The 16,502-nt window shown below is 42.2% G+C and overlaps 1 protein-coding gene and 1 pseudogene across 1 annotated transcript; one reads left to right on the top strand and one right to left on the bottom strand.

Annotated features, from left to right (window-relative positions):
• The first annotated feature begins 2,452 nt into the window (after window positions 1-2,452).
• On the top strand, window positions 2,453-13,950 carry LOC106603426 (olfactory receptor 8U1-like; annotated as a pseudogene).
• Window positions 6,542-9,143, bottom strand: LOC106603566 (olfactory receptor 5J3). Its single transcript, XM_014197423.3, has 3 exons — window positions 8,964-9,143; window positions 7,988-8,650; window positions 6,542-7,317 (listed from the first exon to the last, which is right to left on the bottom strand). The coding sequence occupies exons 1-3, from the start codon at window positions 9,105-9,107 to the stop codon at window positions 7,153-7,155; spliced, it is 972 nt and encodes a 323-aa protein (XP_014052898.1). The 5' UTR covers window positions 9,108-9,143; the 3' UTR covers window positions 6,542-7,152.
• Window positions 13,951-16,502: the final 2,552 nt, after the last annotated feature.

Below are 16,502 nucleotides of genomic sequence, written 5' to 3' on the forward strand. Positions count from 1 at the left end.
CCAGTTCGTCTCGTCTTGACAAGTCAACCAGCGTGTTTTTTCCGTGCTCCTGCTTTTTCTTCTCTCTCTTTTGATAGTCCTCCCGGTTTTGACCCTTGCCTGCCCTGACTCTGAACCCGCCTGCCTGACCATACTGCCTGCCCTGACCTCGAGCCTGCCTGCCACTCTGTACCTCCTGGACTCTGACCTTGTTATGATCTTTTTGCCTGTCCATGACCATTCTCTTGCCTGCCCCTTGGATACTAATAAATATCAGAGACTCGAACCATCTGCCTCCAGTGTCCGCATCTGGGTCTCGCCCTGTGCCCTTATAGTTTTAGTCAGTTTGTTGTATACTGGAATTATAAGATTAAGGCTTAATTTGCATTATTTTCCAAAGAGACAGCGAGGTTTAATGAGCAAGAGAAGGGGTGCCAGAGATACAGAGAGAGGGGAGTTGGCCATTCCCCAATGAACCTGTGGCAGCATGCAGTGTGTGCGTTCATGTGTTTGTTTTGTGTATGTGATAGTGAGGTCATACGGGTTCATTATAGTTAGTGTGATTTTAATTAGTAGGTAAAGTGTGTTTATGTTGACACTGCCCTATTAGTCTTCACTTCAGAGAATGTTCAATGCAGACACCTGGGGCCATCACCTCTCTTAATGAGCTATTACATCAAACAGACTCATGCAAGTACACACACCCTAAGGACTCCACACGCTACATGCTGCCCCAGGTTAACTCTCAAACACTTGTGTGTATCACTTAAGCTTGAATCCTCCCTGACCTTTGGCAGCCACATCAAACAACTGTGTAAAGTGCCATTCAATACCTGAAGAACATTGCCAAACTTCGTCCCACCCTCACTCAGTCTGACTCAGAGAATCTTGTCCATGCTTTTATTTCCTCAAGGCTGGACTATTGCCTATTCCCGAAAGATTGGAAAGCTGCTGCGATCATCCCCCTCTTCAAAGGGGGAGACAGTCTAGACCCAAACTATTATAGACCTATATCTATCCTACCATGCCTTTCTAAAGTCTTCGAAAGTCAAGTTAACAATCAGATCACCGACCATTTCGAATCCCACCGTACCTTCTCCGCTACGCAATCTGGTTTCCGAGCATGTCATGGGTGCACCTCAGCCACGCTCAAGGTCCTAAAAGATATCATAACCGCCAACGATAAAAGACAGTACTGTGCAGCCGTCTTCATCGACCTGGCCAAGGCTTTCAACTCTGTCAATTATTTTAAGAATTATAGATACAGAACTCCTCTATGCACTCGATATGTCCGATTTTAAAATAGCTTTTCGGTGAAAGCACATTTTGCAATATTCTCAGTAGATAGCCCGGCATCACAGGGCTAGCTATTTAGACACCCAGCAAGTTTAGCACTCATCAAAGTCAGATTTACTATAAGAAAAATGTTATTACCTTTGCTGTCTTCGTCAGAATGCACTCCCAGGACTTCTACTTCAATAACAAATGTTGGTTTGGTTCAAAATAATCCATCGTTATATCCAAACAGCGGCGTTTTGTTCGTGCGTTCAAGACACTATCCGAAAGGGTAAATAAGGGTGGCGAGCATGGCGCAATTCGTGACAAAAAAATTCTAAATATTCCATTACCGTACTTCGAAGCATGTCAACCGCTGTTTAAAATAAATTTTTATGCCATTTTTCTCATAAAAAAGCGATAATATTCCGACCGGGAATCTGCGTTTAGGTAAACAGACAAAAGAAAAGAAAGCATTCGGTTGACTCGGGCACGCGCCTAAGCCCATAGTACTCTGAGCGGCCACTTGCCAAAAGCGATAAAGTGTTTCAGCCAGAGCCTGCCTCGATATCGTTCAGCTTTTTCCCGGGCTCTGAGAGCCTATGGGAGCCGTAGGAAGTGTCACGTTATTGCAAAGATCCTCAGTCTTCAATAAAAATAGCCAAGATGAAACACTACTTCTCAGACAGGCCACTTCCTGCATGAAATCTTCTCAGGTTTTGGCCTGCCATATGAGTTCTGTTATACTCACAGACACCATTCAAACAGTTTTAGAAACTTTAGGGTGTTTTCTATCCAAAGCCAATAATTATATGCATATTCTGGGCAGGAGTAGTAACCAGATTAAATCGGGTACGTTTTTTATCCGGCTGTGTCAATACTGCCCCCTAGCCCTAACAGGTTAAATAAGGTAAATAGCAATATAGAATGGGAAAGCAGCCATGTGTTTGGACAATTAATAGACACTGCAGTAAATGAAACCTGTCTTGTCCAGGAACGGAGTCTACGCAGACCGGTGCACCATAGCCAATCAGAGCTACAGTAGGCCTTCATGCAAACAAGAAATTTGCCACACAGGCCTGCCATTGACTTTGAACTGGACTGTGTGTTTACAGGAAGTTGCAACAGCACAACTTTAGATCATTTGAACGCTTTGCAAAAAGCGAGAGGAGAGGAGTCTTTGAAGGACCTGGCGAACATGTTGGATGTGTTCAACCATGGACCTGGAGAAGATGAGGATGTCATCCAAGTACACAAACACAAACTGGTGAAGGAAGTCGTGCAGCACATCATTAACCAGGGCCTGGAAAACGGACCGAGAATTTGTAAGTCCAAACGGCATGACACGGTACACATAATGTCCATTTGGGGTGTTGAACCCTGTCTTCCACTCGTCTCCCTGTCTGATGCGCACCACATTGTACGCATTCCCTAAATCACATTTTGAAAAGAACGTAGCTCCCTGGAGTCTCTCAAAGGCTGACGACATAAGAGGAAGAAGGTAACGGTTCTTGATGGTAATGTTATTTAAACCCCGGTAATTGATACAGGGACGGAATCCCCCATCCCTCTTTCCAACAAAGAAAAAACCCGCTCCTGCAGGTGAAGTGGACGGCCTAATAAACCAGCCGCCAGCGCCTCCTTAATTTAACTGTTCATGGCTGCAGTCTCTGGACCTGAGAGAGAATACAGCCCTCATCTCGGAGGAGTGGTGCCGTGAAGGAGGTCGATGGCACAAACGTAGGACCTGTGAGGAGGCAGTTCGCTGGCCCTTCATTTACTGAAGACCTGACCCAGATCCCAGTAATCCCGAGGTACACGGGAAAGATCAGGCTTGTCATCCCCAGCCGGGGAACAGGAGAATCAGAAGCCTCCAGACGAGCAGGGCTGGAAAGATGTGGAGAGAGTTGCTGGCAGGTGGACTGGCATGAAGGATTCCATCCCCAGAACTCTTCCCAAGGGCCTGTCAATTTGAGGATTATGGATAGAAAGCCACGGATGTCCAAGAACCAGGGAAAGCTCAGGAGAGTCCAACAAATGTAACTGGATAAACTCCACATGATAATCCAGAACTCGTAGCTAAATAGGCATGGTGAGTTGCTTCACCTTCCCAGACCCTAGGGTTTGACCTTCCAGCATTGTTTCACTGCAGGTTGGCCGGAAGCAAGGTGCGTACCGTGTCGGCAGCTGAAGACTGTATTTGACACGCCAGAATTCTCCCGTCTACTGACGAGTCATCCCGTTTCCCGTCAGCTCGGGATAGGAGGCATGGAAATGTCCAGACTGACCACAGTAAAGACAACATTGCTTGTTAATCCTGCACCATCTCTCCAGAGCGGAAACCTGGTGCGTCCCAATTGCATTGGCTCCTCTGAAGGATATGAAAGAGAACCAGAGCCGAATTGAGGACTCTGAAGGGTACAGGACAAGCAGATGCAGCATAAGGCAGTGGAACAAACAAATAATCGACTCCTTCAGCAGAACCCGAAACACTGGAAACAACTCTGAACCCCTCCGTCCTCTCACGACGACGTTCCCGAAGCCGGTTGTCAATCCGGATGGCCAGAATGATGAGTTCATCCAGAGTGTCAAGGTTGTCCCAGGGAAGCCGGTTCATCCTTGAGAACCTCGCTGAGTCTGTTCAGAAAGGCTGAGTGAGGTGCCTCTGTATCCAACCGCTTTCAACGGCAAGCATCCGAAAGTCAAGGGTGTAATCTGCTATGCTCCGGCTGCCATGCCGAAGCACAATGAGTCTTTTAGCAGCGTTCCTGCCACTGATGGCGTGATCAAAAACCCTCTTCATCTCCTGGGTGAAGCTTTGCCAACTAACACAAATGTCTGATTGCTTCTCTCATATGGCCGTAGCCCAGGCCAGAGCACGTCCTGAGAGGAAGGAGATGACGTATGCCACTCTGGAACGCTCTGTGGGAAACGTTGTTGCCTGCAGCTCGAAGGCCAGTGAGCATTGGAGCATTAACCCACGACACCTCCCAGGATGCCCCTCATAGTGCTCCTGTGCTGGGAGATGAGGCTCCCAAAGGGAGGAAGAGGCTGAGCTGGTAGGGAGTGGAGGATTAGGAACAGCCACAGGTGAAGCAGCCGTTGTTACCGACTGTCCTGTCTGCAGACGGTGCGGACAGTTCTTAAATCATCCGACAATGTCTGCAGCCACCCCTCATGGCAACCAATTTATTTTTATTTTTAATTAACCTTTATTTAACTAGGCATGTACATGCACATCCAATCACAGTTCCATGGTGGGTGAGAGCCGACCATAAATGGTGGAATTCGGAGTGTTCCTCATACGACTGAAAAATCTCTGCTGGGTCCATTGTAGGCTTAGGACTACTGTACCAATAATGCTAGTACGAACTCGAATCCAGGCGCAGAGAAACACAGCAAGCAGGGGTAAGGATAAACCCAGAACTTTTACTTAGTCTTAACAGAAACAAGGCAACCGCACAACAGCACATTAATAAAACATGAGACCTAAGCAAAGATTGAGACCAACTGAGGAACCTAAATAACAAGGCAATCAGGTGAACAGAGAAGGTAAATAAACACAGGAGAATCCAATAAGTTATAATCAGGGTAACCTGAAAACTAGAAAACAGGGTAAGGGAAACCCTCCAGCGGTAACCTAAGGAAACAACAATCAAATAACACAGAAACTGTGACACTTCTGGCTTGTACCATAAGTTTTGTCTATTTCTTCTGCATCCGTTGATACCATTAGTCTGTGTGTTTAATGGGGGCTGAGCTAGAAAGGTGTTTGTGAGACAAGGGCAGATCCTGAAGGGACCCTAGGCCAAGGACCCTAGGCCAAGTCCGAATTGTTTGTGCTGCGAACAATCAAAAGCTATCTATGAAAAGCTGAGACTCTCATGTGACATGTTGTGCTCTATATGACGCTCACAAGCTACACAATAGTCGTTAGAAGGTAAGGGTGGGGTTCTTCATAGAAGAGCATAGGAAATCCCAGGACGTAGTGTCTATAATACTGTAATAAGCTCACATAGTTGCTGTCACAAACTCCACACAGTTGTCACTGACTAGTTGGATATTCATTTCCCACTGAGCAAACAATTTCTGTACTTACAGCATTCATATAAATTCCTTTTAATCAGGTTTTTTAATAATAAAAACATATAAATATGCAGATAAATGAAAGTCAGATGGGTCTCGGGAATGATAAGTTTAAAGAAAACAAATCATGGATTACAGTTCTTCTATCAAGTTATAAAATCCTGAACGTCCCTTTAATCTTTTAAAGGTCACTCAACAGACCACCTACCCTGACCTAATCCTCTTCCTTATTATCTATGTCTTCACCTCGTTGCCAACATCGGCCTCATAGTACTGATCTCCATGGAGAGGAGCCTGCATCATCCCATGTACATCCTTTTCTGAAACGTGTCTCTTAATAACATAGTCGGGGCTAGAGTGATGATACCTCGTCTGTTAGGGGACACCATCCGCCTGGGCATCACCATCCGCCTATCACGCTGTAGGTCTAACATATTTAACCCGTACTGCGACAGCGCCTCCTTATTCAAGCTCTCCTGCGAGAGCGTGTTCATAAATAACATATATGTCTTAACATTTACTGTTATGCTGTTTGTCTCGTCCATAGGCAGCATCAGTCTCACCTATCTGAAGATTGCCATTGTTTGTCTGAGTAGTAGAAACACCTCTTTAAACAGCAAGGCCCTGACAACCTGTAGCACACGCTTACTGGTCTACCATATTGTGCTGGGATGTGGGTTTACCAGTTTCATCCTCCATCACTTCCTAGCTTATGCAGACCTGCGCAAACTGAATAGTGTGCTGGGTAGTGTGGTCCCTACCTGTGTCAACCACATAATATATGGTTTACAGACTAAAGAGATTAAACAGAGGATATTTAGAGTGTTCACAGAGCCAAGGTAGCCGCAGGATTTTGTGTTAAATCTGATGGGAAAATAAATAATCTATAATATAATGAGAACTGCAGTGTATGTGTGTGGCGTTCATAAAACAAGGGTGGAGTTTCTTCTCAACCACCACCTGAGGGACCTGTAAGGGTTCTGTTGAATTGGACCCTAACATTAGTTGAGAGCCATTATTTCATTGATGGTATGCATATTCAAAGCGTGTTGTAACAATTAAAACATACAGCTGCCCCGGTTTGGGTTAGCACTGATGGAAAAAAATCCTAATTCCTGCCATAATGCAAATCTACTGTAAAATACATAACTAGGAAGAACACTACTGTATGTTTTCAAACTGACATTTATTTTAGGTGGTGCAAAGTTTTGGGGGGGTGTTCCATGAATCATTTGTAGATTTAATTTCCACATGCAAACCAACATAGAATATTTTATTGTACAAAGTTTTATTTTAATTTGTGACGCCTACAGAGAAGGCAGAGGCACAAAACCAAAATCTGTTGGTACACTTTATTTGACAGTGTGCTATTTCCCTGATATTTAAGAAATAATATTGCGAGATTGTACTTACACAATAATCACCTGACAATTACTGTTGTTTCTTTGGTATTGATTAATAACAAGTATAATCACATACCATTTAGTACTGTATCTGGTAGTTTGTACAATGCGATTGAACAGGACTGTACAATTGTTATTTCATTTGTTGGTTCTTATCAATAAACTTCAAACTATTAAATCAGATTTATACAGTTGTGCAACCTACACCATGAACCAAATGGTAAACACGAATATTGTTCGGTTTCGTTTATAAGTGTATGATAATGAAACATTGAGCTGTTCTGCCCTCCAAGCAACAAACAATAATTGGAAACAGTGACTTGGCATTATTTTGGAATCTCTGAAAATTATCACACTTTTTAACCCATACTAAACTATTTTAAAGGAGATTGTATTGAATGTTTTGCTGTCAGGACAGTGTGTTGAGTGTTTTGCGGCCCTGCGGTGAGACGTCTCTGTGTCGGCAGAAGGCCCTCTTGATGGCCACTCTCAGCTCCTTGTTCCTCAGGCTGTAGATCACCGGGTTCAGGAAAGGAGTCAGAGCCGAGTACAGCACCGACACGATGATACGCACCTACAACAATAACACAACATGAATACAACATTAAGACAACCGCAATGCAACAATGATACCCACAACCACAATATAATAAACAAAAAGTTACACATTATTAAACAACAATGATAGCACTTACAACATCAACACAATGTTATCTAACCTTATCACAACGTTATTAACAGTATGACCTTGATCATATTCAACCATAAACATATACATAGCATTATTAGGGATGGTTGGATTCCATATCATTTGAGGAAGTACTCTGAAATTCCAATTATCCTCAATGCTTTTCAATTAGGAAAATGGAATTACAATTGGAATTTCATATACTTTCTTAATTGACTGGAATTGAAATGGAATTGACCCCAACCCTGTTTTTAGGATTTTCACAGCACTGCCACCATGACACAAATCTACAATGACTGATGAGCATACGTATGTTACACACAATTAATACAACAGTGCCATCTCATGGTGGGAATGCCATTTGAGTACCATTAGACATCAACAGTGAATGACCAATCAGAGAGGACATGGGTAATGGTGCAAATATCAGTCAAACTCTTCAACTGGTGAATGTAAGAATCACAGTGTTGACTGAAGGTTGTCTGATGGTAGAGTTAAACAGTCATTAGAACAGAGAAAGGAGGAGGGGGAGAAAGAGGATGAAGAGGAGGGTCACCTCTGGAGAGAAGTTTCCCACACGGTAGGAGATGTAGACAAATGAGGCAGAGCTGTAAGAAATGGACACAACCGTCAGGTGGGCGGCACAGGTGCTAAACGCCTTCAGTCGCTGTGCAGCGCCCATTTTAGCTATCTTCACACCGATGAGGATGTAGGAAGTGAGGATGAGCACACCCGTGGTGAGCAGCGCTATGAGGGCAAAAGACAGTGACACAATGCTGTCCACCTGAGTGTCCCCACACACCAGTAGCCTCACTGAGGACGGGTCGCACCAGCAGTGGCGCACCACGTTGGGTCCACAGTATGAACGCTGCAATGCCATGCTAGTGTTTGGGAAGGTGCAGATGGCGCCGAAGGTCCACGCCCCAATGATGAGTAGCAGGCAGACGGGGCGGGTCATCACAGCGGCATAGCGAAGAGGATTACAGATGGCCACATAGCGGTCGTAGGCCATAGCGGTCAGCAGGGCGCGGCCGGTAACAGACATGTGGATGAAACAGTACATTTGGATGAAGCAGCCGGGGACAGACACAGTCTTGACCTCAGTCAGGAAGCCTGACAACATGTTGGGAATGGTGACCGTTGTGTAAATCATGTCCACGATGGACAGGTTGTGGAGGAAGAAGTACATGGGGGAGCCCAGCTTCGGGTCGGTCCGGACCTTTAGGACGAGATAAAGAAAGTGGTTAGACAGTGATGTCATAGATAGGCCCAGCGGAGAGTTTTTCCTGACAACATGTCTCGACCAGGGGAAACTCTGGGCCCAAGCCATAAATCTCAAGAGTTCAAGACTCCTGACTCCTGAGGAGTATAGTGTAGTCTACGGGCCCTTAGAGCAAATTCTAAGTGAGAGGACCTGAATGAAACCTTTTGATTACTTACACTAACTAGAACTCATGGTCTCTCTTATAACATAATCTCTATCTAATGTTATTGTGATCTGGTTCTGGCTGTGCGTGTACAATGTACAGTACCAGGTAGATGATCATGATGTTTCCTCCGAGGATGATGGTGTAGGCCAGCAGGAAGATGATAAACAGGACCATCTTCTTCTCCCCCAGACTGGCCAGGCCCTGGATGATGAAGAAGGCGACAGGGCTGGACTGGGTGCTGTTCATACCTCTGGGCCAGTGGGCCTGATAGGATCTTAGACAAACCTGGTGCAGACAGAGAGATACATTGAGACCTTGTAGCCTACAGATAGAAGAAGCTCATTCTTAACAAACATGGCTTAGTACAGTTATATTCTTGTTGTGAAAGTATCTACAATAATACATGGTGTAACTAACATTTCTGTGAAAAGTGTTGCCTATAGAAGCAAAAAATATAACTCTTATTATTTCAGATTCTCAACCTTGGTGGTGTCAGAGTGGGGAAATCTATGATATATTCAATGTGATAGAACACAAACATGTATAATAATTCATAGCACGTGGTTCTCAATTATGTTTAGTTACAGGCCCAATGCAGTCAAAATTCAGTTTTCCTGTGTTTTGTATCATATTGTGCAACAGCTGATAAAACGCAGACTGTAAAAGTGTGAAGAAATTTGATCAGTGTTATTTCCTGATAGTTGCTAATTGGAAATACAATCTACACAGGACCTTCTAATCGGGAGGTTTTGCATTGGTGGAGTTTTGTATGGATTGAGGCAGTATAATGCCTCGATCCATACAACTGGGAACTTGGAACTCCAACTTCCGTCTTCAGTGTGTTCAAGACAACTGGGAACTCGGGAAAATTGAGCTCAGACTGGGAATCATTGTTTTGAAGAGTTATCCAACTTGGAATTCCGAGTTGGAAACTGCCATCTTTCTAGCCCTCTGACTTTGCCACCTGGAGATCACTGACATCATGATTTTACCTTGTTTTTTTCCGAGTTCCCAGTCCAGTTGTCCTGAAAGTAACATTATTAAAGGTCAGCTTTAATATTGCAGATAGATTGTAACTTCCATCAATGTAATTGTCTGCCTAATTTCTAATCCCCATATACATTTATATGTGTGTGTATACATACATATATACATACATACATAGCCACATATGAACAAATATACATACATATACATATATATATACATAACATTTGTTAATATAGACCAATAACAAACAGTTCCAAACCTTTTTGCCAATAACAGATTACCGTTCAGATGACATATTCATCCCCCACCCCACTCAGACCACTCCCAGACAGTCCAAGAAAAATTATTACTTGAGAAATAGTTTTTGGCTGAAAAGCTATTTTTTTTTTTTTTTTACAATTTGTATGGAAAAATATTACAGTAAGGTACTTATTTGTTAGCCAGAAATGATTTGATATTGAAATAAAAATGCCTGCATTCGGCCAACTAATCTGTTGAAATCTGATTACTATAACATAAAAGTTTGTAAACAGAACAAACATTAACTTAATGCTCATTTTTAAATAATATCTCTATGAGTAATCTATACAAATTTACATAGTGTTTCCTACGGAAATATTTTCAGACAAATCCACAAATCCAACTGTTAAAAAACAAAATCTATGTGATAATTTTGCACTATTGGAGGGTTAACCTCTTACCTGAGTGAGTGCAGGTCACACTCAGTGATCTTGAAGCTGAGCAGCTTCTTAAATACAATTATTTTACCAGCATCCCATAGTCCTTGTTTTTCCACAGGATGATGTGAGAGGCCGAAGGGACTTGTTATTTATCTAGTTTGTACGTCTACACTACATTCATTAAGAACTTTCCCTGGATTAATTAAACAAGATAACTCCAATGCAACGTATGTTTACATTAAACTCCAGGTAAATTGCATCATTACAGAATATTAATCATAAAAAGTAATTTAGCTACTGTATTTAACTCTAATTGGTGGTGTTTGTGTGTATGTGTTCACTTCTCTTGTGAGTAATTAGGTATGGCCTCATTAGCTGCAAACAGATGTTAAATTGGGATATTGTTACTGGTGGAACTGTCCGTAAAATCATGTTTAACAACTCTTACTGTGCACTGTCTTCTATTCCTACGGTGGATGAACAAAGGCCAGAATTCAACTGTAACACATGGCATTGTACTTGTGACTCTGAGAATATACATTTTTTACTTATCGAACAGAAACAGATAACTAAACAACTGGACATAAGCAGAAGAAAAAGAGGCCTCAAGGCAAATTTCAAATGACGTCCTCCACATTCAGTGTACACGTTTTGGGCCTCATTTGTTCTCTTGTCAAAAGTTAGGAATAAAGGCTCATTTGAGACACAGACCTTCAGATAAAACAACAGGTTTTACTCTCCCACAACCTTGTACAATATCAACATTAGAATACCCTGCTGTAAGGTCCTCTTCCTTTATGTTCTCTGGTTTAGTTCTTAAATGTACAGTGCCTTTCGAAAGTATTCACCCCCTTGGAATTTTCCCTATTTTGTTGTCTTACAACCTAGAATTAAAACAGATTTTTGGGGGGTTTGTATCATTTTATTCACTCAAAATGCCTACCACTTTGATGATGCAAAATATTTTTTATTGTGAAACAAACAAGAAATAAGACAAAAAAACTGAAATCTTGAGCGTGCATAACTATTCACCCCCCCTAAAGTCAATACTTTGTAGAGCCACCTTTTGCAGCAATACAGCTGCAAGTCTCTTGGGATATGCCTCTATAAGCTTGGAACATCTAGCCACTGGGATTTTTGACCATTCTTCAAGGCAAAACTGCTCCAGCTCCGTCAAGTTGGATGGGTTCCTGCTGGTGTACAGCAATCTTTAAGTCATACCACAGATTCTCAATTGGATTGAGGTCTGGGCTTTAACTAGGCCATTCCAATACATTTAAATGTTTCCCCTTAAACCACTCGAGTGTTGCCTTAACAGTATGCTTATGGTCCATGTCCTGCTTGAAGGTGAACCTCCATCCCAGTCTCAAATCTCTGGAAGGCTGAAACAGGTTTCCCTCAAGAATTTCCCTGTATTTAGCGCCATCCATCATTCCTTCAATTCTTACTGTTTTCCAGTCCCTGCCTGTTAAAAATATCCCCACAGCATGATGCTGCCACCACCATGCTTCACTGTGGGGATAGGGTTCTCGGGGTGATGAGAGGTGTTGGGTTTGTGCCAAACAGAGCGTTTTCCTTGATGGACAAAAATCTACATTTTAGTCTCATCTGACCAGAGTACATTCTTCCATATGTTTGGAGAGTCTCCTACATGCCTTTTGGCAAACATCAGACATGTTAGCTTATTTTTTCTTCAAGCAATGTTTTTTTTTCTGGCCACTCTTCCATAAAGCCCAGCTCTGTGGAATGTACGGCTTAAAGTGGTCCTATGGACAGATACTCCAATCTCCACTGTGGAGCTTTGCAGGTTCTTCATGGTTATCTTTGGTCTCTCTGTTGCCTCTCTGATTAATGCTCTCCCTGCCTGGTCCGTGAGTTTTGGTGTGCGGCCATTCTTGGCAGGTTTGTTGTGGTGCCATATTCTTTCCATTTTGTAATAATGGATTTAATGGTGCTCCGTGGGATGTTCAAAGTTTCAGATATTTTTTATAACCCAACCCTGATTTGTATTTGTCCACAACTTTGTCCCTGGCCTGTTCAGAGAGCTCCTTGGTCTTCATGGTTCTACATGCTTGGTGGTGCCCCTTGCTTAGTGGTGTTGCAGACTCTGGGGCCTTTCAGAACAGGTGTATATATACTGAGATCATGTGACAGATCATGTGACACTTAGATTGCACACAGGTGGACTTTATGTAATTATGTGACTTCTGAAGGTAATTTGTTGCACCAGATCTTATTTAGGGGCTTCATAGCAAAGGGGGTGAATACGTATGCACACACCACTTTTCCGTATTTATATATTTTTTAAATCTTTCAAGCAAGTAATTTTTCTAATTTCTCTTCACCAATTTGGACTGTTTTGTGTATGTCCACTACATGAAATCCAAATAGAAATCCATTTAAATTACAGGTTGTAATGCAACAACATAGGAAAAACACAAAGGGGGTGAATACTTTTGCAAGGCACTGTATTCCACTGAAGACAAGTGTTAGATTCTCATGTATTGGTCACCTATGAATATAAGGACATAGATGGAGCCACAGAGAGTACATTTCTGAACAGGATTAGTTCCAGAATGAGGGGTGCTGTAGGTCTGCTGGTTTTGCTGTTCTGTCTGTTCGGGACATGGGCTCAGGGAGAGAGTGGAGGTGTCTGACATCACTCACACAGGGCTACAGCGAAAAGGGAGTGGGGTCAAGGAACGGAGTCTGAGGAGACAACTCACAAACAGATGAAAGGTCAGACCTCTGCTGACATCTGGGCTGAACTGAGAGTGCTGAGAGACGTGATGGTGGAACAGAGAGTGGAGCTGAGGAACATGGAGGAGGAGCAGGTTGGGGAGCTGCAGAGAGAGAGACTACAGGCAATACCCTTTTGGGATTTGAAGTACGGTTTAATTTTGCAACCTATTTAGTCATGATGAAGATTCACATACTGATCCATGTCATTCATTTTGATTTCCAGCTCAAGTAGTAGCCTTGGAGGCCAGAGTGACCACCACTGAGAGAGAAAATGTGGGTAAGAATATGTGATACAGTTGAAGTTGGAAGTTTACATACACAGGTTGGAGTCATTAAAACTCGTTTTCAACCACTCCACAAATTTCTTGTTAACAAAGTATAGTTTTGGCAAGTCGGTTAGGACATCTACTTTATGCATGACACAAGTCATTTTTCCAACAGCTTGGAACATTTCAGAAAATTATGTCATGGCTTTAGAAGATTCTGATAGGCTAATTGACATCATTTGAGTCAATTGGAGGTGTACCTGTGGATGTATTTCAAGGCCTACCTTCAAACTCAGTGCCTCTTTGCTTGACATCATGAGATAATCAAAAAAAATCAGCCATGACCTCAGAAAAAAATTGCGGACCTCCACAAGTCTGGTTCATCCTTGGGAGCAATTTCCAAACGCCTGAAGGTACCACATTAATCTGTACAAACAATAGTACGCAAAAACACCATGGGACCACGCAGCCGTCAAACCGCTCAGGAAGAAGTTCTGTCTCCTAGAGATGAACGTACTTTGGTGAGAAAAGTGCAAATCAATCCCAGAACAACAGCAAAGGACCTTGTGAAGATGCTGGAGGAAACAGGTCCAAAAATAAAATGAGTAATGTGAGTCCTATATCGACATAACCTGAAAGGCCGCTCAGCAAGGAAGAAGCCACTGCTCCAAAATCGGCATAAAAAGGCCAGACTACGGTTTGCAACTGCACATGGGGACAAAGATCGTACTTTTTGGAGTAATTTCCTCTGGTCTGATGAAACAAAAATAGAACTGTTTGGCCATAATGACTATCCTTTTATTTGGCGGAAAAGGGGGGATGCTTGCAAGCCGAAGAACACCATCCCAACCGTGAAGCACGGGGGTGGCAGCATCATGCTGTGGGGGTGCTTTGCTGCAGGAGGGACTGCTGCACTTCACAAACTAGATGGCATCATGAGGCAGGAAAATTATGTGGATATATAGAATCAACATCTCAAGACATCAGTCAAGAAGTTAAAGCTTGGTCGCAAGTGGGTCTTCCAAATGGACAATGTTGTGGTAAAATGGCTTAAGGACAGCAAAGTCAAGGTATTGGAGTGGCCATCACAAAGCCCTGATCTCAGTCGTATAAAAAATGTGTGGACTGAACGTAAAAGTGTGTGCGAGCAAGGAGGCCTACAAACCTGACTTCGTTACACCAGCTCTGTTACGAGGAAGGGGCCAAAATGCACCTAACATCAAGTGGTGATCCTAACTGACCTAAAACAGGGAATATTTACTTGGATTAAATGTCAGGAATTGTGAAAACCTGAGTTTAAATGTATTTGGCTAAGGTGTATGTAAACTTCCGACTTCAACTGTATGTGTTAAGTAATATGTTTATGATAGGCTAACATATTTTGAGGGTGGGAAAGGTGTTCTACAAATTCATAATATTATTACAATTATTATATTTTGATTAAGATGGTTAGGTTTGTCCATGTTTCTCTCCATTGCAGCATTAGCGGTCAGATTGAGTGTCAGCGAGAACCAGGTAGATGAGCTGAGGAGAGAGAATACAGGCAAAATGACAAAAACTTGAGTTAGGCCTATATAAATCACTTCACATTGATTGTTATTCAAGCCCATGAAGCAGAACTGTCAGCCTTGGAGGACAGAATGACAGAGTAAAAGTGAAACTGCAGGTAAAGCATTGCTAAACTTGTTTTATCTAATATTTGTGATGGGCTTATATTATAATAAAATAGTCTTATGATTATAGTCTTGAAAGGTAGACAGTGCCAGTGAGAGCGAAGTGGAGATACAAATAAAGAATTAAGGTGTATTTAACCTCTACGGGTGTTCGGTGTCCCTCCACCAGGACAGCTGAGCTAACGTGCACTAATGTGATTAGCATGACGGTGTAAGTAACAAGAACATATAAGACATAATCATGTCTTATATGGGCAGAAAGCTTAAATTCTTGTTAATCTAACTTCTATTTACAGTAGCTATTACAGTGAACAAGTACCATGCTATTGTTTGAGGAGAGTGCACAACAACAAATAACTTTTATCACGGCAACCTTTTTGATACATTCACCTCTGAAGGTAAATAATGTGCTTACATTCAGTAATCTTGCTCTGATTTGTCATCCTGAGGGTCCCAGAGATAAAATGTAGCATAGTTTTGTTTGATAAAACACATTTTTATGTTCAAATGTAGGAACATTTGAACTCCTGTTGTTCTTTGGCAAAATGCCACAAGGAGTGCCTGGATACAGCCCTTAGCCATGGTATATTGGCCATGAACCCCCGAGGTGCCTTATTACAATGATAAACTGGTTACCAACATAATTAGAAAAGTAAAAATGTAATTTTGCATCATTCAAAAATGTCTGATATGCCACAGCTTTCAGCCAATCAGAATTCAGGAGCAAGACTACCTGGTTTATAATTTAAAATGCAGTGCCTTCAGAAAGTATTCATACCCCTTTACTTATTCCACATTTTGTTGTGTTACAGCCTGAATTCAAAATGGATTAAAAAATAAATATTCACTCCCATCTACACGCAATACCCCATTATGACAAAGTGAAAACATGCTATTGAAAATAAAATTCAGAAATATCTCATTTACATAAGTTTTCACACCCCTGATTCACCTTTGGCAGCAATTACAGCTGTGAGTCTTTCTGGGTAAGTCTCTAAGAGCTTTCCACACCTGCATTGTACAATATTTGCACATTATTCTCAAAAAAAGTATTCAAGCTCCTTCAAGTTGGTTGTTGCAATGGCAAGACATCCATTTTCATGTCTTGCCATAGATTTTCAAGCCAATTTAAGTCAAAACTATAACAGGCCAAACAGGAACATTCAATGTCATCTTGGTAAACAACTCCAGTGTATATTTGGCCTTGTATTTTAGGTTATTGTCCTGCAAAGGTGAAATTGTCAGCCATTGTCTGTTGGAAAGCAGACAATCGGGTTTTTCTCTATGATT

This window comes from Salmo salar, chromosome 04, assembly GCF_965601325.2.
Source record: "Salmo salar chromosome 04, fSalSal1, whole genome shotgun sequence".
In the NCBI taxonomy this organism is placed as follows: domain Eukaryota; kingdom Metazoa; phylum Chordata; class Actinopteri; order Salmoniformes; family Salmonidae; genus Salmo; species Salmo salar.

Bases quoted from the DNA above. Each gene is read 5' to 3' on its own strand.
- LOC106603566 (XM_014197423.3), bottom strand. From the start codon at position 9,107: ATGAACAGCACCCAGTCCAGCCCTGTCGCCTTCTTCATCATCCAGGGC. The intron at 8,651-8,963 runs GTACTGTACATT...CTCGTCCTAAAG, and splicing joins ACATCATGATCATCTACCTG to GTCCGGACCGACCCGAAGCT. The intron at 7,318-7,987 runs GTGACCCTCCTC...TTATTGTTGTAG, and splicing joins TGGGAAACTTCTCTCCAGAG to GTGCGTATCATCGTGTCGGT.